At 42.2% G+C, this 23,771-nt stretch overlaps 1 protein-coding gene across 3 annotated transcripts in view; it reads left to right on the top strand.

Moving 5' to 3' along the window:
* The first annotated feature begins 452 nt into the window (after positions 1-452).
* The window catches only part of LOC105498857 (INO80 complex subunit C), a 29,068-nt gene continuing 5,749 nt past the window's right edge, over positions 453-23,771 (top strand). The window contains exons 1-6 of one of the 3 annotated variants that reach the window (XM_011771227.3): positions 453-808; positions 9,176-9,229; positions 11,121-11,174; positions 18,295-18,405; positions 19,448-19,559; positions 20,521-20,588. In XM_011771227.3, coding sequence (XP_011769529.1) covers positions 653-808; positions 9,176-9,229; positions 11,121-11,174; positions 18,295-18,405; positions 19,448-19,559; positions 20,521-20,588 — 555 coding nt within the window. In that variant the 5' untranslated portion in view covers positions 453-652. The remainder of the gene's footprint in view (positions 809-9,175; positions 9,230-11,120; positions 11,175-18,294; positions 18,406-19,447; positions 19,560-20,520; positions 20,589-23,771) is intronic. The other 2 variants (XM_071085445.1, XM_011771219.3) reach the window with 2 other exon arrangements.

Genomic DNA, 23,771 nt, shown 5'->3' on the forward strand with positions numbered 1-23,771 from the left:
GCTACTCGGGAGGCTGAGGCAGGAGAATCGCTTGAACCCGGGAGGCGGAGGTTGCGGTGAGCTGAGATCTCGCCATTGCACTCCAGCCTGGGCAACAAGAGCAAACTCCGTCTCAAATAAAAGAAAAAAAAAAAGAGAGAGCGAGATTAAGAACCACTTTACCCTTCAAGTCCATCTGGGCACTATTTATATACAAACCTTTTCCGCGGGGAAGGCAGGGAGGGATAGAGGGGGAAGCCAGTAGCTTGGCGGTCTACTGAGAATGACCCCAGCTTTACGCTTACAAACATCGAAAGTAATCACTCTTCTATGTGAGAAAAGGCAACACACTCATTAATTTTTAAAAACGTAGTTACTTAAAAAGATTGGGAGATTTTCTATTCCTTATCAATGGAGATTTCCTGGCACGTGCCCCACCCAAGGCCCACGCCCAGAGCGCTCGAGTGGCAGGACAACAACCGCTGACATCTTCCCGTTCCGACGCCACAGGCTGCTCCGAGCTCCGCCTTTTAGATTGCACAGAGAGAAACCAGCGACAGCTTTGAGTCCAGGCCGGGTTTTCAAGCATCAAGACGGAAGTAACAGCGGAAAGGAAGTTCCAGGGCCCGCGCTGGGAAAGAGGTGGGGGGACCTAGGGAAGACTCAGGGTGCGATGGCGGCGCAAATTCCAATTGTGGCCACCACTTCCACTCCGGGAATAGTCCGGAACAGCAAGAAGAGGCCGGCCAGCCCGTCCCACAATGGCAGCAGCGGCGGGGGCTATGGCGCCAGCAAAAAGAAAAAAGTGTCTGCCTCCAGCTTTGCGCAGGTACGCAGTCGTGCTCCCAGCCTGCGCGTGCGCGTCGCGGAACGGGATGGGGCGGGACGGAGCCGAGCCAGGGCGCGTGCGCAGTGTGGGGCGCTGCGCGTGCGGTCTCTGGTGTGATTGAAAGATGCTAGCCAGTGGAGTGAAGGACTACTCTTCCCCTTCGTTAGTACACATGGGCTTACAACGCCTTGTGTTGTAAGGAGAGAAGAGGAAGTAGGGAGGTTATTACTGACTTAGTAGTAATAGAAGGACTGCCTCTTCCCCTCGAGGTCGCCTTTAGCTTGAGGTTCAGGACTTCTGAGTGTCAGTCGTTCAGAAATGTGCGTGTCTTCCCCTCGTCCATTCTGCAGACATCTACCCAGTATCTTTGAGGTGCATAGCGCCCTAATGTCCTGCATGGATGAATACAATATGTATTGATAAGTATGCTTTCTCTCATCCTGAGAAAAGTGCTTTTTGGACCCTGGGTTTCCCAGTCCTAAAGCGGGTTTGGTCTTAACTCATGGGCTTGTTAAGATTATGAAGTAATGAGTGTAAAGCACTGAGCTCAGCGCCAAGCTTAGACTCCAGGGCCTCTGAGCAATCTAGGCTCCGTAATTCCAGCAATGAATTTTCAGCAGGGAGTGGCTTGATTAGTGTTTTCTCTGGCTCCTCATTTTATTCAGAGCGAAAAAGCAGAGATAGAGTGTGTTACTTTGTGCTCCTCAGCATATGGTGTGACACCGTTCACCTAGCCAGTCAGTGGCTGTTCTAGAAATCTTCTTGTTCCTTCTTCTATAGGTGATTGGTAGTGCTTTTCTTCTTTAACCTTTTAATATTAAATACTTTGCTGTAGTAAGATTTACACACAGTAGAATGCACAAATCTTCAAGAATACTGGCTCAACCACAGATCTTCAAGAATCCTGGCTCAGGCCTGTATACCAGCACTTTGAGAGGCCAAGGCGAGAGGATTGCTTGAGGCCAGGAGTTCGAGACCCGCTCTCCAACCCCCATCCAAATTTACAAATTAGCTGGGCGTGATGGTGCACGCCTTCAGTCCCAACTACAAGGGGATCACTTAAGCCCAAGATTTCAAGGTTACAGCAAGCTATGATCGTGCCATTGCAGTCCAGCCTGGGCAACAGAGTGAGATCCTATCGCAAAAAAAAAAAAAAAAAAAAAAGTACAGATCCAGTGCCCTTTTACATTTGTATACACCTGTGGCCACTGCCTGGATCAAGATAGCATTTCTAAGAGCGGGTGACCTTTTCCTGTGAGTACTGTCTTCCCTCCCAAACAGAGGTACCCACTATTCGGCCGCCCTTCACAATAGACTGACTTTGGGTTGGAGCATAATGTAAATGGAATAATACAGGACAGTAGGGAACATACTCTTTTGCATCTCTCTAGGTTCCTTTTTGAGACAATGTTTTTGAGAGTCATTCATTCATTCAGTACATCTGTTGCATTGTATAAACATACACCTGATGAATATTTGAATGTTTACAGTTTTTGGCTTTGCGCAGAAGCTGCTCTGAACATTCTTGTACAAGTCTTTGTGTAGATAGATGCTTTCATTTCTCTTGAGAAGTAGTGGAATTGCTGAGTCAGAAGGTAGGCACATATTTAACTCAGAAACTGTTAAACAGTATTTCTCAAAGTAGTTGCACTGTTTTTGCATTCTTACCAGCAAAGTATGAGAGTGCCAGTTGCTCGAAATCCTCAACAATACAGAGCATTGTCAGTCTTTCATTGTCAGTCTTTAACTTTTAGCCATTTTGTTGAGTGTGTAGTAGTATCTCCTTGTTTTAATTTTTTCTGATGGCTAATGATATCAATCACTTTTCATAAGCTTATTTGGCATTCCAAATCTTTTGTGGAGTGCCTAATTATTTTTTCTAATTGGCTTTTTTTTTTTTTTTTTAAATTATACTGATGTGTAGAAGATGTTCATTACATTCACTTTCTTGACTAGACTCCTTTGCCAGATGTATGCATTGTAATTGCTCCCAGTCTGCCACTGGTGTGTTTTGATAACCAGTTGTGCCAGGACCAAGGAATGTCACTAGGACATATGGGGAGGAATAATTGTTTCAACCCCAAAGGGAGCATTGATTAACTTCCACTACCACAAGCTTCTGAGCGTGATCAAATGCCTTCAGGAGACTGAAAATTCCCAGTAATCCAATATGGTGGAAATCTTAACTCTCTATTCCCTGTAGGCCTTTTTTTGTATCCAAGCAGCAGCCTCTGGAGAAGTTGGAAAGGGCAGAGCATTTCCTGAAATAGTGCCTTCTTTTGTCCTGACTCTCCTTTTCCCAACTGATAGTTAACTAAAGAAGACAGGGTCTTCTTCTGTCACCCAGGCTGGAGGACAGTGGCACAATCATGGCTCGCTGCAGTCTCGACTTCCCCGGCTTAATGGATCCTCCCAACTCAGCCTCCCAAGTAGCTGGGACGACAGGTGTATGCCACCATGCCCGGTTAATTTTTTTGTATTGTTGGTAGAGGTGGAATTTCACCACCAGTAACCCAAGCTGGTCTCAAACTCCTGGGCTCAAGCAGTCTGCCCACCTTGGCCTCCCAAAGTGTTGGGATTACAGGCGTGAGCCACCGTGCCCAGTTGTCTTAGATTTTTGCCTTCCTGTGATCCTTTCATTCTAGTTCCCTTTCCACAGTGTGTAGGAAATAAGCAGGCATAAGCACAGTACCCCTGAGGGCTGCCGGGAATCTTCTTGAGGTCACCCTCATCTGTGTCACTTGCTCAACGTTTCTGTTCTGTTTCAGTTCAGTTCATGTAGCAGTAATTTATTGTACTGTGTTTCTGTTCCATCCGCAGCAGTATGCTTAAGACATTTCAAAGGATTTTTGCTTGTCCCCACACTACCAAAAACATCCCAGGAGAGAATGACGTACATACATTGTATTTAGTTTTCTACTGCTGCCATTACAAATTACCACACATTTAGTGGCTTAAATAACACCCATTTAGTAGCTCATGGTTCTGTAGATCAGAAGTCCTGATACAATGCGACTGGGTTGACTCTCTGCTCCAGGTATCACAAAGCTGAAATCAAGGTGCCGGCCGAGTGTCTGAAGGCTCTGGGGAGAAATTTGCATGCAGGTGAATTCAGGTTGTTGGCGGAATTCTGTTCTTTTGGGGCAGCAGGATTGTGGGGCCCCTGTCTTCTTGCTGGCTCTCAGGTGCTGCCCATGTTCCCTGCCACATGGCCTTTTCCATTTTCAGAGCCAGCTATGGAGAGTCTCCCTTGTGTCCAGTTCTTCTCATGCTTCAGATATTTCCGACTTCTCTTATTGCTGACCCCTAGACTCAGATTTAAAAGATTTATGTGATTAGGCAGGCCTTCTTGGATAATCGCCTTTTTAAAAGTCAGCTGATCTGAGACCTTAATTGCATCTGCAAAACCCCTTTGTAGCTGAACCCAGATTAGTGTTTGCTTGAATAACTGGTAGAAGTTGTGTGCACACCAGGGGCAGGTTACTTGCAAGGTGGCAGGGGTGTACTGGAATTCTACCTGTCACACAAATGAAACCATTAGGAAGATATAGTAATGTCTAACCTTGAGCCAAAGCTAATTATAGGTGATTATAGGTGTTGGTGCCCTATTGTGGTGAGACACAGGAGGATGATTCATCAGTGCTGGTGATGGTACTCAAAGGAGAGGTAGGGAGACAGAGGGACTTGAAGTTGGCTTGGAGAGGTTTGCTGGGAAGGCATTCCAGGCTCAGAGCTGTGCACATTGTAAGATTAACCCGGTTGCCCAAGGTTTCATTAGTGGGGAAGTGAGTGTTTTTCTATAAATGATTGTATTTCTTGAGTTAAAAGAGATTTTATAGGTCTTTCATCACCTACATTTCCCTATGTCAATAATTTTAGCTATTTTGATTCTTAAGTAAAAGCAAAGTATGTAAAACTTTAATGGAATTTAAAAATTTACAAAGCACATTTACATGTAGGACATTAGAGTGCTGTTTGAGATTGTTAAAGATAACTTGAATTATCATGAATTCTTAAGGTGGGTTTAACTTTCCTGAAATATGCTTGCTGTTTCTAAAGTAAAATTGAGTGCTTAGCTGAAATTTAAAGAAGTGTAGAAATTTAGATGCTTAGAAGTCCTGAGGAGTTGAAGGGAATATTTTTCATTAAAAGTATTCTGAGGAAAGCATTTATAGAAGCCTTCTTTACATCAGTGTTAGGAAATACTATTAAATAATTTAGTAGTACAAAAACAACTTTGTTTTATCATTTCATCAAGATGGCTGTCTTTAGTTCAGCAGAAATTACTACTAATGTTCATGCTTGCTAAGGGGTGGTACAAATCATCTTAGAATCACAATTCTGTGGATTTATATTTTCAGCATAACAGTTGTTGATTAATAATGTTATGAAAGTGCAGTCTTCCTTTCACTCTGGTTGTTACTTTGAAGGGATTAATGTTGGTGGGTTGGGGAATAGATAACTGTGTTAAAGTGAAAGGAATAAGGATAAATAATAGTAATTAATATTTATCAAGCATTTACTACGTGCCAGGCACTGTTCTAAGTATGATGCCATTTAATCCTCCAAACGACCCTCTGTGAATTGATCACTTAATTTTACAGATAAAAATACCAAGGGCATAGAGAGGCTGTGAAAATTGCCCAAGGTCATACAGTGATAGTGTCGGGATTCGAACCCACGCATGCTGTCCAGAGTCTACATTCTTTTTTCTTAACTGCCTCTCTTGATATCACTTTGTTACTTTGTATATTAGAAGATTATTAATTAGATCTCTGGTATAACCAAATTCATGGTGCAGATAAATGCTTTTGGGAACAGTTTTACTGGATCAATATAGGGCAATTTAGGCTTTTCAAACGTGTATTAAAGTTGATAAAATGTACTGAGAAATCTAATTAACCTATAGACTGAGAGTTACTTAATAGCCTTTTCATTTGTGAAGCAGCTAATAAAACATCTAAAATGCAGAGGCAGTAGTTGCATCCTTAGAAGGATAGTGCAGATGATGAGAGAATCTTCTAACATTGGAGGGGCAGCCAGAGAATGCTGGACTGATTTGGTTTATTCATTGAAAAAACACTCATCCTACTATTCAACTTCTGTAAAACACAAAAGCAAAAATCCAACAAATCCTGATAATTTTAAGTCTTAAAAGTTATTCTTTTCTATTTTTAAAATTACCTTTTTTTTTTTCCATTTTTAAAGTTGACCTAAAAAGTCACCCAGTCTCCTTCCCCAACAACTATTATAATTTGTGTTTTCTACATGTAGATATAGTTTTTCATCATTGTTTTTGGTATATAGCATTACGTGCCCCGTTTTTCACTTAGCATTATTTTGTGAACATTTCTGTATGTTGATAGTCTTCTCAATTAGACTTTTAAAGGTCAAGTAGTCTTTTACGACTGTTGCCTGCATTATATTCCAAGGAATTAACTGCTCATATTTAATTGACTTTATTATTGGATATTTAGGTTGCATTTTGAATTTTTGCTGTTTTAAGTAACTCTATAGTAACCTTGCAGTTTTAGACCAGGGTCAGCTATTTGCATCTATAATTCTATGACATAGATATAACTTGACATTTGACTTTTCAGTAATAAGACAAAGGATACTTTTCTCCTTTCTTTATAACCACAGACAGAATGCCCAAATTATCCTTTAGTCTGAGTCAGAGTCAAGCACACTACTGCCTGGAGAGAGGAAGCCATTGATTTGGGTTCTTCAGTTGGGCAGAGCAGAGCAGGGTGAGACCCGGGCCTTGTGAACTCCAGTCTGTTAGCCATAGGCGTGTGTTTCCTGAGTAGCAGGCTGGGTTTCTCTTCCCTGAGACTTACATCAGCTCTGTTAGTGCTGCAAAGAGGGGGCACCCCTTAGTGCTAGGCGTTCCTTCCTCTCCTCTTAGGGTGTTCATATCTTGGGGCGGGACAGTTCATCTTGTAAAGTCCTTAGTGATAATAGTGCTTTAGTAGCATGGAAATGATGCATCATTTTAATTTTATCTTATTGCATCCAAGCCTCACAGACTTGATCTTCCCTTTGACTAAAGGTCTCTCTCCCTCTCATCCTGTTGTTAGTAGACACAGGAGTCTCAGCTTGGCTAAGCTGAGCAGAAGTGAAGAGTAAGGGTATAGTATGGTGGGGGTTGGGGAGAGGAAAGTGAAGCATAAAACCAGCTCTGGCCTGGGGCAGGGGTATCTCTGGTTAGAGAAGGAAGGGAGCCTGCCACAGTCTCAGAAGCAGTAGGAAGCATGGGTATGATGTGGCTCAGTTCATGTCAGAGTGCCCTGTCTTTAGCCTGACGTCCCAGTCGGGGTCTGGCAGAGGATGGAGTGAGCAAGCCGTCAGGAGGGGTCCCTTTCAAAAACCAGTGCTTCCGTGTGTCATTTTCATCCCCTTCTTGACTCTTCTCTAGCTTGCTGCCTGGAATGGCTGACTTAGACCTCTGGTCCTCTATTCATACCACCCTCTCCTTACTCTCAGCAGATGTGCTTGTCTGCCTGAATCTAACAAGGGCGCCTGTCTGGCATTTTTCTCCCCCGTCTCCCTGGGGCCTTGGAACTAAATGCCTATGTCAGAAGAAACCCCTGTATTGCCTTCCTTTCACTGGGCACACAGTACCTTTGAGCTTCCTCACTGGGATTGGGGAAGTGGAATAAACAGAAAGGGAGAAATGTAGTATTTGGCCAGGCGCAGTGGCTCACACCTGGAATCCCAGCACTTTGGGAGGCCCAGGTGGGCAGACCACTTGAGTCCAGGAGTTCGAGATCAGTGTGGGCAACATGGTGAAACCCTGTCTCTACAAAAATACAAAAGTTGGCTGGGCATAGCAGTGCGCACCTGTAGTCCCAGCTACTCCTGAGTGGTGGCTGAAGTGAGAAGATAGCTTGAGCCCAAGGAGGTTGAGGCTGCAGTGATCTGTGATCATGCCACTGCACTGCAGCCTAGGTGACAGAGCGAGATCCTATCTCAACAACAACAACAAAATAATAAAAAAAGAAATGCCGTTTCTGAGCATCTCTGGAGTGGAAGAAACAGCTAACTCCACTGCCTGAGGATAGGACCGTGGGAGCTGGCAGGTCTGTGGATGGTTCTGTAATCATCGTTGGAAGCTTGGGGGACTGCATTTTCTCCTGCCCTTTAGTGTGTCCTTTTTGCTCTTTAACAGTTCAGATTGTTTTTTTCCTCCCTGATGGCCACAGTATTGTATCAGTAGTTATATTCTTTGAGAAACTAAAACTATAAAGTTAAAACTTAAAGCATATATGGCCCCAGGAAATCGCTTTCATAGCCTGTTTACCCTGAACTGGACCTGAAGCTGTCCCTAGTGGTAGTTTCTATTTTTTTTTTTTTTTTACTTTGGACATGGTGCTTACTGGGTAACTCTCAGGGTTATCTCTCTTGCTCATTTTATTTAGGCCACTTGTAGGCCCGGTCTCCTGACAGTCCAGGGCATTGAGTAGTCCTGTGGCCCACTCTGTGAATGGTTAGATGATTGGGAGAGTGGTTGCTTTCCTTCTGCTAATGCTGGCGGGTCTCCTAGGAACAGCTCACCCCATGTACCTTCCAGTGGGCCTGGGCTTTCTCCTTTGCCTTTGCACCACCACCTCCTGAAAGAGCAGATCACTGGTCACCCTTCCTACCCTGCATGCCAGCTCCACCTTCGTTCTCAGGAACCAGGAGTCACCACCTCTGGCTCATTCGCAGCTGGGTGTGCCCCTTGGGGAGGCTTCACTTGGTCACTGTATTTTTTTTTTTTTAATCCTCTAAATATTTTAGTGTGAATTTCTTAAAACCAAAGTCATTCTCTTACGTAAGGACAGTTAGGAAAGACTGCATATGGGGGAAGGATGAAGTGAGGGGCAGTCCAGACAGAAGAGGGGTGTGAACAGAGGAGGGCCCAGGTGCCCACGTGCAGAGGCCCTGGAGAGGAGTGTGGGAAAGTAGTGAGGAGAGATCGTTCCGAATTTTATCAAATTCCGGGAGTTAACTGATGCAACACTGATATTTAATATACAGATTTTATTCTTGTCCCTTATCTGGTTCAGAATCCAATCCAGGATCACACGTTGTATTTAGCTGTATATCTTTTTAGTCTCCTTTAATCGGAACACTTCCTTAGTCTTTTTATCTTTTACGACTGATATGGTTTGGCTGTGCCCCCGCCCAAATCTCATCTTGAATTGTAGCTCCCATAATTTCCATGTGTTGTGGGAGGAACCCGGTAGGATATAATTGAATCTTGGGGGCAGTTTCTCCCATACTGTTCTCATGGTAGTGAATAATTCTCACATCTGATGGTTTTGTAATGGGAAACCCCTTTCACTTGGTTCTCATTCTCTCTCTTGCCTGCTGCCATGTAAGCCGTGCCTTTCGCCTTCCACCATGATTGTGAGGCCTCCCCAGCCACGTGGAACTGTGAGTCCATTAAATCTCTTTTTCTTTATAATTTACCCAGTCTTGGGTATGTCTTTATCAGCAGCATGAAAATGGACTAACACAATAAATTGGTACTGGTAGAGTGGGTTGCTGCTTTGTAAAGATACCCCAAAATGTAGAAGCAACTTTGGAACTGGGTATCAGGCAGAGGTTGGAACAGTTTGGAGGGCTCAGAAGAAGACAGGAAAATGTGAGAAAGTTTGGAACCTCCTAGAGACTTGATGAATGACTTTGACCAAAATGCTGATAATGATATGGACAATGAAATCCAGGCTGAGGTGGTCTCAGATAGAGATGAGGAATTTGTTGGGAACTGGAGTAAAGGTGGCTGTTGCTATGTTTTAGCACAGAGGCTGACAGCATTTTGCCCCTACTCTAGAGGTTTGTGAAACTTTGAATTTGAGGGAGATGATTTAGGGCATCTGGCGAAAGAAATTTCTAAGCAGCAAAGCATTCAAGAGGTGACTTGGGTGCTGTTAAAAAGCATTCCATTTTAAAAGGGAAACAGAGCATAAAAGTTGAGAAAATTTGCAGCCTGAAGATGTGATAGAGAATAAAAATCCATTTTCTGAGGAGAAATTCAAGCTGGCTGCAGAAATTTGCCTAAGTAATGAGGAGCCAAGTGTTAATCACCAGGACAATGGGAAACTATTTCTAGGGCATGTCAGAGACCTTTGTGGCAGCCCCTCTCATCACAGGCCCGGAGGCCTAGTAGGAAAATACGTTTCAGGTGCCTGACCCAGGGCCTCCTCTGCTGTGTGCAGCCTAGGGACGTGGTGCCCTGTGTTCCAGCCACTCCAGCCATGGCTAAAAGGGACCAAGGTAGAGCTTGGGCCGTGACTTCAGAGAGTGCAAGCTGCAAGCCTGGCCAGTTTCCACATAGTGTTGAGCCTGTGGGTGCACAGAAGTCAAGAATTGAGGTTTGGGAACCTCCACCTACACTTCAGAGGATGTATGGAAATGCCTGGATGTCCAGGCCAAAGTTTGCTGCAGGGGCAGGGCCCTCACAGAGAACCTCAGCTAGTACATTGCGGAAGGGAAATGTGGGGTTGAATCCCCCACACAGAGTCCGCACTGGGGCACTGCCTAGTGGAGCTGTGAGAAGACAGCCACCATCCTTCAGAGCCCAGAATGGTAGATCCACCAACAGCCTGCACCGTGTGCCTGGAAAAGACACAGATACTCAATGCCAGCCTGTGAAAGCAGCAGGGAGGGAGGCTATACACTGCAAAGCCACAGGGGCAGAGCTGCCCAAGACCATGGGAACCCATTTCTTGCATCAGTGTGACTTGGATGTGAGACATGGAGTCAAAGGAGATCATTTTGGAGCTTTAAGATTTGACTGCCCTGCTAGATTTCAGACTTGCATGGGTCCTGTAGCCCCTTTGTTTTGGCCCATTTCTCCTATTTGGAATGAATGTATTTATCCAATGCCTGTACCCTGATTGTATCTAGGAAGTAACTAACTTGCTTTTGATTTTACAGGCTCATTGGTGGAAGGGACTTGCCTTGTCTCAGATGAGACTTTGGACTGTGGACTTTTGAGTTAATGCTGAAATGAGTTAAGACTTTGAGGGACTGCTGGGAAGGCATGATTGGTTTTGACATGTGAGGACATGAGATTTGGGAGGGGCCAGGGTGGAATGATACAGTTTGGCTGTGCTGCCACCCAAATCTCATCTTGAATTGTAGCTCCCAAAATTCTCACATGTTGTGGGAGGAGCCTGGTGGGATATAATTGAATCATGGGGGCAGTTTCCCCCATGCTGTTCTCATGGTAATGAATAATTCTCAGGACATCTGATGGTTTTATAAGGGGAAACCCCTTTCACTTGGCTTTCATTCTCTCTCTTGCCTGCTGCCATGTAAGACGTGCCTTTTGCCTTCCGCCATGATTGTGAGGCCTCCCCAGCCACGTGGAAATGTGAGTCCATTAAACCTCTTTTTCTTTATAATTTACCCAATCTTGGGTATGTCTGTATCAGCAGCATGAAAACGGACTAACACAATGACCTTGATACTTGAAGAGTACTGGCCACTTATTTTCTAGAATGTTTCTCAGTTTGGGCCTGTCTGATATTTCCTCATGGTTAAATTTGAGTTATATATTTTTGACAAAAATGGATAAGTGATGCTGTCTTCTTCTCAATGCATCCTGTTGTGGCACTTGATGTCAAATTACTAATGATATTAGATTTGAGCACTTAGTAAGGTGGTATCTGCCAGGTTTCACCAATGTGAAGTTATTCTCTTCATGTTTGTATTGAAGTATATTGTGGGAAGATACTTTGAGACTATAAATATCCTATTTTATTTCATACTTTGCCAGTGACTTTTAATATCCATTGATAACTTTTGCTTGAAATAGTTATTATTGTGGTGGTTGACAAGTAGTGATTTCCCAATTTGAATCTTTATTCCTTTTAGATTTATTAATTAGAATCCTATTGTGAGCAACAGCTTTCTCTTCTCTTCCATTCATTCATTTTTTTTTCTATTTTACTTTTTTTTTTTTTTTTTTTTTTTTTTTAGAAATGGGGTATAGCTATGTTGCCTGGGCTGGAGTGCAGTGGCTATTGCCAGACACAGTCATAGCGCAGTGCAGCCTCCTGGGTTCAAGTGATCCTCCCAGCTCAGCCTCCCAAGTAGCCAGAACTACAACAGGCCATTTATTCATTTTTTAAAATCAGTATTTATGTCATGGATTTTTATTTTATTCTATGGGTTATAATCCACTACTAGCTTTATTCATTCCTTCTTTTATAAATTTATCTGTAGTAGCTTTACTGAGATATAATTCACATACTATAAAATTCACCCTTTTAAAGTATGTAATTTAGTGGCTTATGGTATATTCACTGAGTTGTGCAATCCTCACAATATCCTATCTAATTTTAGGATATTCCTATTACCCCAAAGAGAAACTCATTACCCATAAGCAGTCACTTCCCATTCCTCTGTTCTGCCAGCCCCTGGCAACCACTGATCTACTTTCTGTCTCTGAATGTGACTACATATCTCATATAAATGGAATTATACAATATGTGGCCTTTTGTGTCTGGCTTCTTTTTGTTAGTGTAATTTTTTTCAAGGTTTATCCATGATAGAGCATGAATCAGTATGCCATTTTTGTGATTGAATAATATTACATTTTATGGACATACTACATGTTGTGTTTTATTTTTTATTTCTTTTAGAGACAGGAGCTCACTCTGCTGCACATGCTGGAAGTCAGTGGCACAATCATAGCACACTGTAATCTTGAACTCCTAAACTTGCCTCAGCCTCTAGAGTAGCTGGGACTACAGGCACATGCCACCACAACTGGTTAATTTTTTATTTTTATTTTTTGTAGAGACAAAGTCTTGCCACATTGCCTAGGCCACTTTTGAACTCTTGGCCTCAAGCAGTCCTCCTGCCTCAGCCTCCCAAAGTGTTGGGATTACAGGCATGAGTTCCTGTGCTTGGCCCTACCACATTTTATCTCTTCATCAGCTGATGGACATTTAAGTTGTTTATACCTTTTGGCAATTATGAATAATGCTGCTATGAATATTTGTGTACAAGTTTTTGCATGGACATACATTTTTCATTCTCTTTGAGTGTATACCTAGAAGTTAAATTATTGGGTCATATGATAATTCTGTGGTTAACATTTTGAGGAACTACCCAATTTTTTTTTTTAAAGGGTGTTTTTGCACCATTTTATGTTCTTACCAGCAATGTATGAGAGTTCCAGTTTCTTCACGTCTTTGCCAGTATGTGTTATTGTCTTTAATTGTAACCATCCTAGTGAGTGTGCATGGGAATTTCATTGTGATTTTGACTTGCATTTCCCTAATGACTAGTGATGTTGAGCATCTTTTCACGTGCTTACTGGCTGTTTGTATATCTTCTTTGAATAAATTCTTTGCCCTTTTAAAAATTGAATTGTCTTTTTGTTGTTGAGTTGTAGAGTTCTTCATATATTCTGGATTTATGTATATACTGGGTTGTTGCTTAAGTTTTTGAGATTGGTCCAGTAGAAGCCTCTTCAAACTGGCTCCTGTGTCCTTTAGTATGCCCGTATAATTTTTTGGATGCTGTTATGGACTGAGTTTTGGTACCCCCATGCCCCCAGTATTTATTATTTTGTCCTGACCCCTAGTACACCTCAGTTACATTCTGGAGATAGGGACTTCAGGGAGGTAATTAAGATTAAATGAGGTTGTCTGGGTGGGCCCTAATCCTGGATGACTGGTGCCCTTATAAGAAGAGGGAGAAACTCCAGGGATGCACACAGCCTCAGGAGAAACCAAACTTGTCAACATCTTGTTCTTGGACTTCTAGTCTCCAGAACTGGAGAAAATAAATTTCTATCGTTTAAGCCACCCAATCTATGGTATTCTGTTATGGCGCCCCAAATAAACTGACACAAGTGCTTTCTTTCTGACACCACAAGATGTTCTAGTCTTATACTTTCCTGCTCCAGCCCTAGAGTCAGCCATTTATTCATGGATCACTGGTTCTTAGAGAATAATACACTTGCCACTCAGTATAGGTATGTGGTGAATTGGTTCCAGAACCTCCTGTGGATACCAAAATCCATGGAACCTCAAGTCCCTGATATAAAGTAGCATAGTGTTTGCATATAATTTGTGCACATCCTCCTGTATACTTCAACCATGTCTACATTACTTATAATACCTAATGCAATGTAAATGCCATGTAAACAGTTGTTATGCTGTACAGTTTAGGGAATAATGACAAGGAAAGAAGTTTGTACATGTTTAGTTAAGATGCATTTTTCCCCCACCAAATGTCTTCAGTCTGCGGTTGGTTGAATCCATGGATGCAGAACCCCCCTATATGGAGGGCCGATTGTATTTAGAAAGGATGATCTGAATGTTGCTTTGCCTACATTTCATTGTTTCCAGTCTTCTCAGTGGACAGAGCTAGGAAATTTATGTGTGTGTATACCTGCAATCCCGACACCTCTGTATCTATTTCTATAATTATCTGCCTGTGTATTGAAAACTGTGAGTTCATACTGCTGACCTCTAGCTTCAATCCAGTTCCACAGTGCTCATTCTGGCCTTCCCCCTTTTCTTATTTGCTTTTCTACATTTGCTGTGTATCTTAGAATACATATAAAGTAGTTTCATAATTATTAACATGTGCCCCTGTGAGAAACAAACTTACCAACTATGTATGGTTCTTTTTGGCCTTTAACCTTGGATTACATAGTCAAAATACCATATTCATAGTTACTCAGGTTATTTCTCCCTTGCCTCCCCTTCAGTGTGGTTGTGTTATTTGAAACACAAATGAATTTGTGTTTATAAGGTTTTAAAAATTCTATTTTTTATCCCCTGCCCCGTCCTTGTTGATTTTATTATTTATTTTTTCAAGTATATGAAACCTTAACATGGTTCAAAAAGTCAAAACTCTATAAAAAGCTATACTCAGAGAAGATTTTCTCTCTTCTATTTCCTTCCCATCTCCCTCTCCATTCCACTGTGTTCCCCTCTGCCCCTGCAGGTAACCACACTCAGTTGTTTCTTTCCAAGTTATCCTTCCTGTGTGTTTGGCCACTGCATCCCAACCAGAGATGCTTCCTTGTAAGGAGCTTCTCAGCATATACATCTCCAGTGCTGATGCTGGCATTCAGTCATGCCACTCTGTCTTGTTCCTTAACATTAATCAGTTCATCAATGAATCACTCATTATTTGGTACCTACTCTGTGCTAGGCACTGGGTTAGAAGCAGGGACAGAGGCTGAACTATGAAGTAAAGCAGCATGTTTTGAGCCCTCTGTGTATCCTCCCTCTCTGAATCTCCCTGTCTCTCCTTGTCCCCCTTTCTTCTGATCTGTTATTCCCTGCCTATATCATAAAGCTGCTGTTTTGTCTAAACTATCAATCATATATACAATATATACTAGATGTTACTCTTACAAATAGTCAGTGCAAAATAACATTGACAGCTGGCTAAAACTGCACAAGGTAACGTTTGTTACTGATTAAATGTGATGGGAGAATCAAATCTTCCTTATCAGACTGGGTCTCCCAGAGTACAGGTACCTGGTAGAAATATGATTACCATAAAGGAAAAAAAAATTGTACAAGCAATAAAAGTTATGTAAAAAAAATACTAAATTTCACCTTTGTTGTAAAATTAAAACCGACATGGACGAATCCCAATGAAAATAATCTTAGTACAGCATAAATGAAAATGGAAAAATTGGAGACTATTTTTGCTATATAGAAAATGGCTAAATGGATATCGCACCAGAAAAGACAGAATATAGGAAGGATGGGGAGCAAGAGGCAAGGCTGGAGAGGAGGCCTGAATTTGTTCCTAATCCCAAGGAAAGTAGAAACCACTGGCCAGTTTTAAGTAGTGAGCATCATCTTGCTTGCATTGAAAAGTGTGTCACTGGCTGAGCTGTAGAGAATGGGCTGGAGTAGGCAAGATGAGTACTGCACAGTCCTACCTCTGAATTTTGTAGCTCAGGAAGTTACCAGATAAACGCAAAGGACTGTGGGAGGAAGGGAGAGGTGGGTGCGGAGGGAGGGTGGGAGGAAGGAAGAGAGAGATCACTGTGGGTACAGATGGTAGGAAAAGGATGAGGAATGGGCAGCCTCTCAGTTCTTAAAGTTGACATTTGCACTGAGCTTGGAGGGAAGAAAAGCTAAGAAAGACCTGGGAAGTGGAGACGATGAGGTGAAGGGGAATCCACACAGAAGGTGGCAGCCACAGAGGAGAGGGAGCGCAGGGCTTGGAGTCCTTGGCTGGAGCCCCGACTCATGTGGAGAGACCTGGAGAGGCGTCAGGGAAGGTGTTTGAGGAGAGCACTCAAAGAACTATTGCAGCAGTGTGAGAATGGTTCTTGTCTTCTCCACTCCTCTTCCCCCAACATGAATGAATGTATATATTCATATTCCACCATACTCTGTTACTAAGTAAGTTGAGCACCTTATCAGCATAAGGAAACCAGAATAAGTTGCTAAAATTCCAGCTGAGAGTAGATAAGTTGTGTTTTGGTTAATCATGTAGTGTCTTAGTGTCTTCCATGTTCCATGTGACAACATGATGACTTTTAGCCTTAACTCTTTTTTTTTTTTTTTTTTTGAGATGGAGTCTCGCTCTGTCACCCAGGCTGGAGTGCAGTGGCGCGATCTCGGCTCACTGCAAGCTCGGCTTCCTGGGTTCACGCCATTCTCCTGCCTCAGCCTCCCGAGTAGCTGGGACTACAGGTGCCCGCCACCACGCCCGGCTAATTTTTTGTATTTTTAGTAGAGATGGGGTTTCACCGTGTTAGCCAGGATGGTCTCGAGCTCCTGACCTTGTGATCCGCCCGCCTCGGCCTCCCAAAGTGCTGGGATTACAGGCTTGAGCCACTGCGTCCGGCCTTAACTCTTTTTTTGAAGGATGCATGCAACCACTTTGGAAAATGATTTGGCAGTGACTTGTAAAGTTAAACATACACTTACCCTATAACCCAACCATTCCACTCCTAGGTATTTGCCCAAGAGAAATGAAAACATCACAGAGGCTTTATTTATAATAGCTGAAGACTGACAGTGAACCAGATGTCCACCAACAGGAAAATGAATAAACAAATTGGGGTGCATCCTTACAGTGGAGTACTATTGTGTTGAGTAGTGTGCAAATACAATGAAACAAACTGATCCATGCAACAATATGGATACATCTCAGAAACTTTTCTTTGTTTTTGAGACAGCAGAGTCTCAGAGTCTCACTGTCACCCAGGCTGGAGTGCAGTGGCATGATCTTGGCTCACTGCAACCTCCGCCTCCTAGATTCAAGTGATTCTTCTGCCTCAGCCTCCCGAGTAGCTGGGACTACAGGCACATGCCACCACACCTGGCTAATTTTTGTATTTTTAGTAGAGATGGAGTTTCACCATGTTGGCCAGCTGGTCTCAAATTCCTGACCTCAAGTGATCCTACCACCTTGGCCTCCCAAAGTGCTGGGATTACAGGCGTGAGCCACCATGCCCGGCCACATCTCAGAAACTTTATGCTGAGCAAAAGAATCCAGACACTAGAGTACATGCTGTTAGATTCTATTTATATGAAGTTCTAGAACAGGCAAAAGTAATGTGGTAGAAATTAGAACAGCAGTTGCCGCTGGGACTGGAAGGTATTGGCGAGGATAGGAATTGTGCTAGGGTAAACTTTTGGCAAAACTCATGACAACTACATTTAAGATCTGTGCATTCCATTGTATGTAAATCACATCTCAATTTTTTAAAAGTTAATTGAAGACTGGGAAGATTGGAAATTGTATTACAGATCAGAAGTGGCTTCTTACTTTGGCTTGTTTTTTCTTTGTATTGTTAGCTTAAAGGTTTTTTGCTTTAAGCCATATTAGCCTCTTTGTCAGGGCACTCTGGCTGCTGCCAGCTGACCTGTGGCCCTCCAGCTTTTTTTCCATTTTCCTTCCTTGCAATGCCCATGTCCTGTTGTGCCCCTTAAGCATACCAGCTCCAGTCTGGGTTCTCTGGCCAACTAGACCCTTAAAGGGGCTGGACCTTTTTTGTCTTCATATTTTAAGACAGAGTTCATAAGATCAGTGCAAGTCAGAACTGTGTGGTGTCATGGAGATTGTGAGGGCTTTAGAACTGGCCCAACCTAGGTTTGAATCCAAAAGTCAATCACTATGTGACCTTGAACCTGTTCCCCTGGGCCTCAGTTTTCATTTCTGTATGTTGGGGATAATAGCACCCACTGTGGAGTGGTTGCCAGAATTAAATGACCTTACTTGGGTAGGACAGCCATCCCTGTGCTTAGCATTTAGGGTACCTGGGAATCATAGTAGGTGGGGGTCCTGGCCTGTTTCTCCTGTGGCTTCTGCACAGCAGGTGCTACTCCCCGTGTGGTGTGCCCTCCCCTGGGGCAGGCTACCTGCTGGAGCTCTGGGCACACTGTCTTCCCTTGCATGCCCTGTGGCATCATCGTATGCCCTGTTGAGAGCAGAGGTGGGGAACTCAGCTGGAAGAAACTGACTTCTTCGAACTATTTTTATTGTGTTTGAAGGGTATCAGCATGGAAGCCATGAATGAGAATAAAGTGGTGCCCTCTGAGTTTAGCACAGGACCTGTGGAAAAAGCTGCCAAACCTTTGCCATTTAAGGATCCCAACTTTGTGGTAAGCATCGAAGGTATCAGCTGAATAAACAGCGAAATGCCACACCTCAGCCTCAGATCTTGCTGGGCCTGCAGGCAAGGTGGCACTGGCATTCTCTTCTCCCTCAGTCCCAGTCGCCTCCTTCTCCCCCATGGGTGAGATGGAGACAAAAGAAGAAGGGTTCTTCCTGTGGATCTCTCAATGTGCCATATCCCAAGGATTTGGGTGTCCTTTGTGGATTCATTAAAGGATACTGTTTGGAGGGTGGGTCATTTCCGTGATGATTGTTCCCCTAACCTTTTCATTGGTCTTACAATCTTAGACAAAGCTTGAAATATTAAGCTAAATGAGAAGGATTTCCTCATTAGTTTCGTAAGGTAGATCAAAGCTGTTGTGCTGTTGAGTGGAACACGGGGTACTCTTCCTTTCATTCTTGAGACTGGTAATAAATGGCAGCAGTTCAACGATTATAGTGTTAAATTTTTTTAATGAATTAGTTTTGGAAATACAATGTTACCAGTGTTTGCAACAGATTTTGGTATTCTTTTCCGTTTTATTTTGTCATCTTTATAGGATTTAAAAAAAAAACCAGATATACAGAAGGTTTGCCATACTGCAGCTGGAGCTTTCTCACCTTTTCCAGGATCCCCAGTTTGCTTGGCAGAGACTTGCCCCAAGAAGGGAGTTTAGAGACGCAGTCATGGATTTAAATCTGACTTTGTAGTAAATTTATCTTAAAGTATGAAGAAATTCATGAATGAATTCTACAAAGTTAGACCCAATAAAGGCTTTTTTTTTACGTGCATATAAAGAAGTAGCCTTTTATTTCTACTCCCAACACAAACTAACTCAAGGGTTTTGACAATCTGAAAACCTCTTTTTTAAAATAAGATTAACATGTTAACGTGTACAGTGAAATACCTTTTAAAAAAAGTCTCAGGGGTCTAAATGATTGTTGACAGATGAGCGGTACATTACAGTTATGATTAAGCATAAATGTCAGATTCTGAAATGGTAGTCTCCATTGGTTTTTGTTTCTTCTAATCCATGCCTTCAATTCGAGCACTCTGGCCACGGTGGCGCAGTAGCTGGCAAGAAGAACAGAACCTGGAAGAACCTGAAACAAATCCTCGCTTCCGAAAGGGCATTGCCGTGGCAACTGAACGATCCTAACTGTGAGCTGGCTAGAGCCTTCCATGTGTTTACAATGTTCAGAGTAGGAACTGTCTTATAACAAACCTACAGTATTTTGTTGTGTTTGCATCATCATAGGAAATAATTTTTAGCTTGAGAATTTTACAGTGGCATCAGTGTGGGCAGATTATGTGTGTATTTTCTCATAACTGTATCTGTATTGAGCCTGTTTGTTTGTGTTGTCATGGATGTGTGGGTTTTAGTGTCATAGGTCCCAATATGATAATATTGGTGTTTCTACTAGACAAACTTCTCATTCAAAAGTCTACTCTTAAAATGTGTTTCCAAAAACAAGGTAGCCCAAGTATAATGCCAGATTTAGGAGAGTTCCTGACAACCAGCTTAAAGTCCAGCTCTTTTACTTTGTGAGCCAGTGTTTAGCAAGAGTAAATACTTCATGCTGCAGGGTGTCCAGATTTATATAAAACACTGTTATATGTTCTGTTCAGCTTCACTGGGAAGTACAAGTTCAAAGTTCTCACCATCTCCTGCTCCACTACACTTCTTTCGTGGGGGTGACTCACATGGGTGACAAGTGAGCTAGTCAGTCATTCGTCTGGGTGTGGACACGAGGGTGTCGGGATGCTCAGATCCAGGTATTGGCTTGTTTGGCATTTCATCACCATCAGCCCATGTAGTGTGAGATTATGAAAATCGCTGGTGGGCAGATGAGCTTTCCGGTGCTTCTGCTGGCATAGAGAGAGCATCCCTGGTGACAGGGCGGGGCTAGATCTGGAGCCTGCACTTGGCCTGTGACACACTGCATTATTTCTGGGAATCCTCTCCTACTTCTCTAGTTAATCTCCAGAGACTTCTGTGACTACTTAATCACAAAGGAAATTTTCAGGAATATTATCAAATACTATTTTAGGAAAAAAAAGAGAAGGGATTTGAATGTTTTCAGTTTCATTTAGTTATCTTTTTTTTTTTTTTTTTTTCCAGACTTCAGTATTGATGCTCCTCCATCCTTTAAGCCAGCTAAGAAGTATTCTGACGTTTCAGGTCTGCTTGTGAGTATCTCTCTTATAACATTAAATGGAAAAGATTTCACAGTAACGTCTAATTAGACAAGTGTTGAATGTTGACCACAGCTGGTCCTGCCTGGAGCCCGTCTACAGTGATAGGTGATAGGTTTGTGCAGTGTGTTCATTGCTGCAAACAGGCATCTGTGGGGCAGCCTGCGGGGAGGATTGAACCAGAAAGCAGGAGACTCCAGTTTCTCTTCTTTACCTCTGCTAGTTAACTATATGAGATAACATGAAAGAAACAACTATGTATTTCTTTTTTTACTGCTGAAGTTTTAAAAACCTGCATTTTAGATGATGATTGTATTTACAAAACCATGTTTAAACTTCTCTAAATAGGTGCTTTGGCAAAGGTTGTGACATTGAAACTTACTTTTAAGCATCAGAACCCCTTTTCCAAGTGAAATCTTTTACAGAATCCAATACATAAACAGCCTGGAGCCACCTTTCTGCTGCGGTCCCATGTGGATCTGGCCACCTGTCTTCTTCCCCACTCCTCACCACAGTGACTGCTCAAGCGCTTCTGGGGAACACAATTCAGGAGCTGCCAGCATAGCTGGAATAGTGGAAAGCAGGCAGGTTACTAAAGCTCAGGAACCTCAGAGCACCCCCATTTCCTTATTTGCAGAAGTTAGAACCTAAGATTCATCTTAATCCTTTTTCATCTCATAAATTTGGAAAAATAATTTAAGTGCTTTACATGTTAATGAAAATATGACTCCAACTTATGTAACAAATTGGCCAAATTAATTATGTACAGAGGAGAATTGTCTCCTTTGTTATTATTATGTAATATCCCTGTTTCTCCCTGATAATATTCATCGTTCTGAAGTCTACTTTGTCTGAAATTAATATCGCTTTCATTCATGTGTGGATGGTATGTCTTTCTTGATCTTTTCACTTTTTTTTTTTTTTTTTTTTTTTTTTGAGACAGAGTCTTGCTGTGTCACCCAGGCTGGAGTGCATTGGCACAGTCTTGGCTCACTGCAGCCTCTACCTCCTGGGTTCAAGCGATTATCCTGCCTCAGCCTCCCAAGTAGCTGGGATTACAGGCACACGCCACCACACCTGGCTGATTTTTGTATTTTTAATAGAGATGAGGTTTTGCCATGTTGATCAGGCTGGTCTCAAACTCCTGACCTCAAGTGATCCTCCTGACTTGGCCTCCCAAAGTGTTGGGATTACAGGTATGAGCCACCACGCCCAGCCTATCTTTTCACTTTTAAACTATCTACATATTTAAAGTGGATTCTTGTTAAAAGCATATTGTTGAGTTGTTGGGTCCTTCTTTTCCTTTTTCCTTTGGAGGTAGGGTCTTGCTCTTCTGCCCAAGCTAGAATGGAGTGGTGTGATCATAACTCACTGAAGCCTTGAACCCCTGGGCTCGAGTGGTCTCCCAACAGCAGCCTCTCAAAGTGCTGGGATTAAAGGTGTGAGCCTCTGCACCCAGTGGATCTTGCTTTTTATCCAGTCTATCAATCTAAGAAATGTTGTCCTCAGGCTATTCATATTTAAAGTGATTGTTGATATGGTTGTATTTAAATCTACCATCTCACTAGTTATTTGTTCCATTTGTGTTTGCTTATTCCTCTTTTTCTGCCTTCTCTGGATTTATTGAGCATTTTTTAATAGACTGTATTTTTCAGAACAGTTCTAGATTTATGAAAAATAGAGACAATAGTATAGAAAGTACCCATATAACCCAAACTCAGTGTCTGCTGTTATTAACATCTATGGTATATTTGTTACAATTAATGAACCAATAGTGATATACTATTATTAACTCAAGTCTATAGTCTATTCACATTTCCTTAGTTTTTACCTAAAACTATATCAAATTTAGTCATCACGTCTCTTTAGACTCCTCTTGGCTATGCCAGTTTCTCAGATTGTCCTTGTTTTTAATGACCTTAACAGTTTTAAGGAGCACTGGTCAGGTATTTAGTAGAATCCTCCACCACTGGAATTCCTCTGTTTTCTCATGATGATAAAACTGGGGTTAATTGAACATTTTAAAATTCTGTTTTCTTATTATTTACACCTCTTTTAAAAATAATGAATGGTTACTTTCATGTTTAAAATATACATTTTAAATAACCTGAGTCTATTTTCAAATCCTATACCACTTTGTGTGTTTTGTGAGGGTCTTCTGGTAGTGAATTTCTAATCCCAGTCTCTAATTCTTTGTTGTCATATAGTTTACTTTTACATATGCTGCAAACAAAATACTTGGCTGTTAATTTGTGCTCTAGACAGTTAGCTTTTAGAGAAATAAAAATAAGAAAAAAAAGAACTTTCTTTTATCTTCATTTCATTCTATTTCCACCTTTTTTCATTTTGTTGTTTATTTCCAAGTTGCAGTCTGATGTCATATTCTTTCTACTGGAACAGTTTACTGTGCTTTTCTTATAAAGTAGATTTGCTGCTAATGAAGTCCTTTCTTTTTTTGTTTTGTCAAAGAGCCTTTATTTCTTCTTCTTCTTTTTCTTTTCTTTCTTTTTTTTTTTTTTTTTTTTTTTTAAGACAGAGTCTTACTCTGTTGCCTAGGCTGGAGTGCAGTGGAACCATCTTGGCTCACTGCAGCCGTCTCGACCTCCCAGGCTCAGGTGATGCACCCACCCCAGCCTCCCAAGTAACTGGGGCTACAGGTGTGTGCCACCATGCCTGGCTAATTTTTTGTATTTTTTGTAGAGATGGGATTTCACGCTGTTGCCTACGCCTGGTCTCAAATTCCTGGGCTCAAGTGATCCTTCCCGCCTTGGTCTCCCAAAGTGCTGGGATTATAGGCGTGGAGCCACTGCACCCAGCCTTGTTCTTCCTTTTTGAATGATATTTTCAGTGAGTATTTTTGAATGACATTTTCAAGTCTGAGCTGACAGTTTTTTCTTTCATCACTTTTAAGATGTCAGCGGTTAAATGTTGTCTTTTTGCTTCCATGGTGAGAAGTTTGATGTAATTCTTACCTTTGTTCATCTCTACGTAATGTTTCTTGTTTGACGGCCTTCAAGATTTTCTCTTTGTCTTTTGTTTTCAGCAGTTTGAATATGACTGGGTATTATTGAATATGACTCAGGGTATTATTTTTCTGGTATGTATTCTTGATGTTCTCTGAGGTTTTGGATTTGTGGTTTGGTATCTGTCAAGAATTTTGGAAAATTCTTGGCCATC

Source organism: Macaca nemestrina, chromosome 19 (assembly GCF_043159975.1).
Source record: "Macaca nemestrina isolate mMacNem1 chromosome 19, mMacNem.hap1, whole genome shotgun sequence".
NCBI classification, from domain to species: domain Eukaryota; kingdom Metazoa; phylum Chordata; class Mammalia; order Primates; family Cercopithecidae; genus Macaca; species Macaca nemestrina.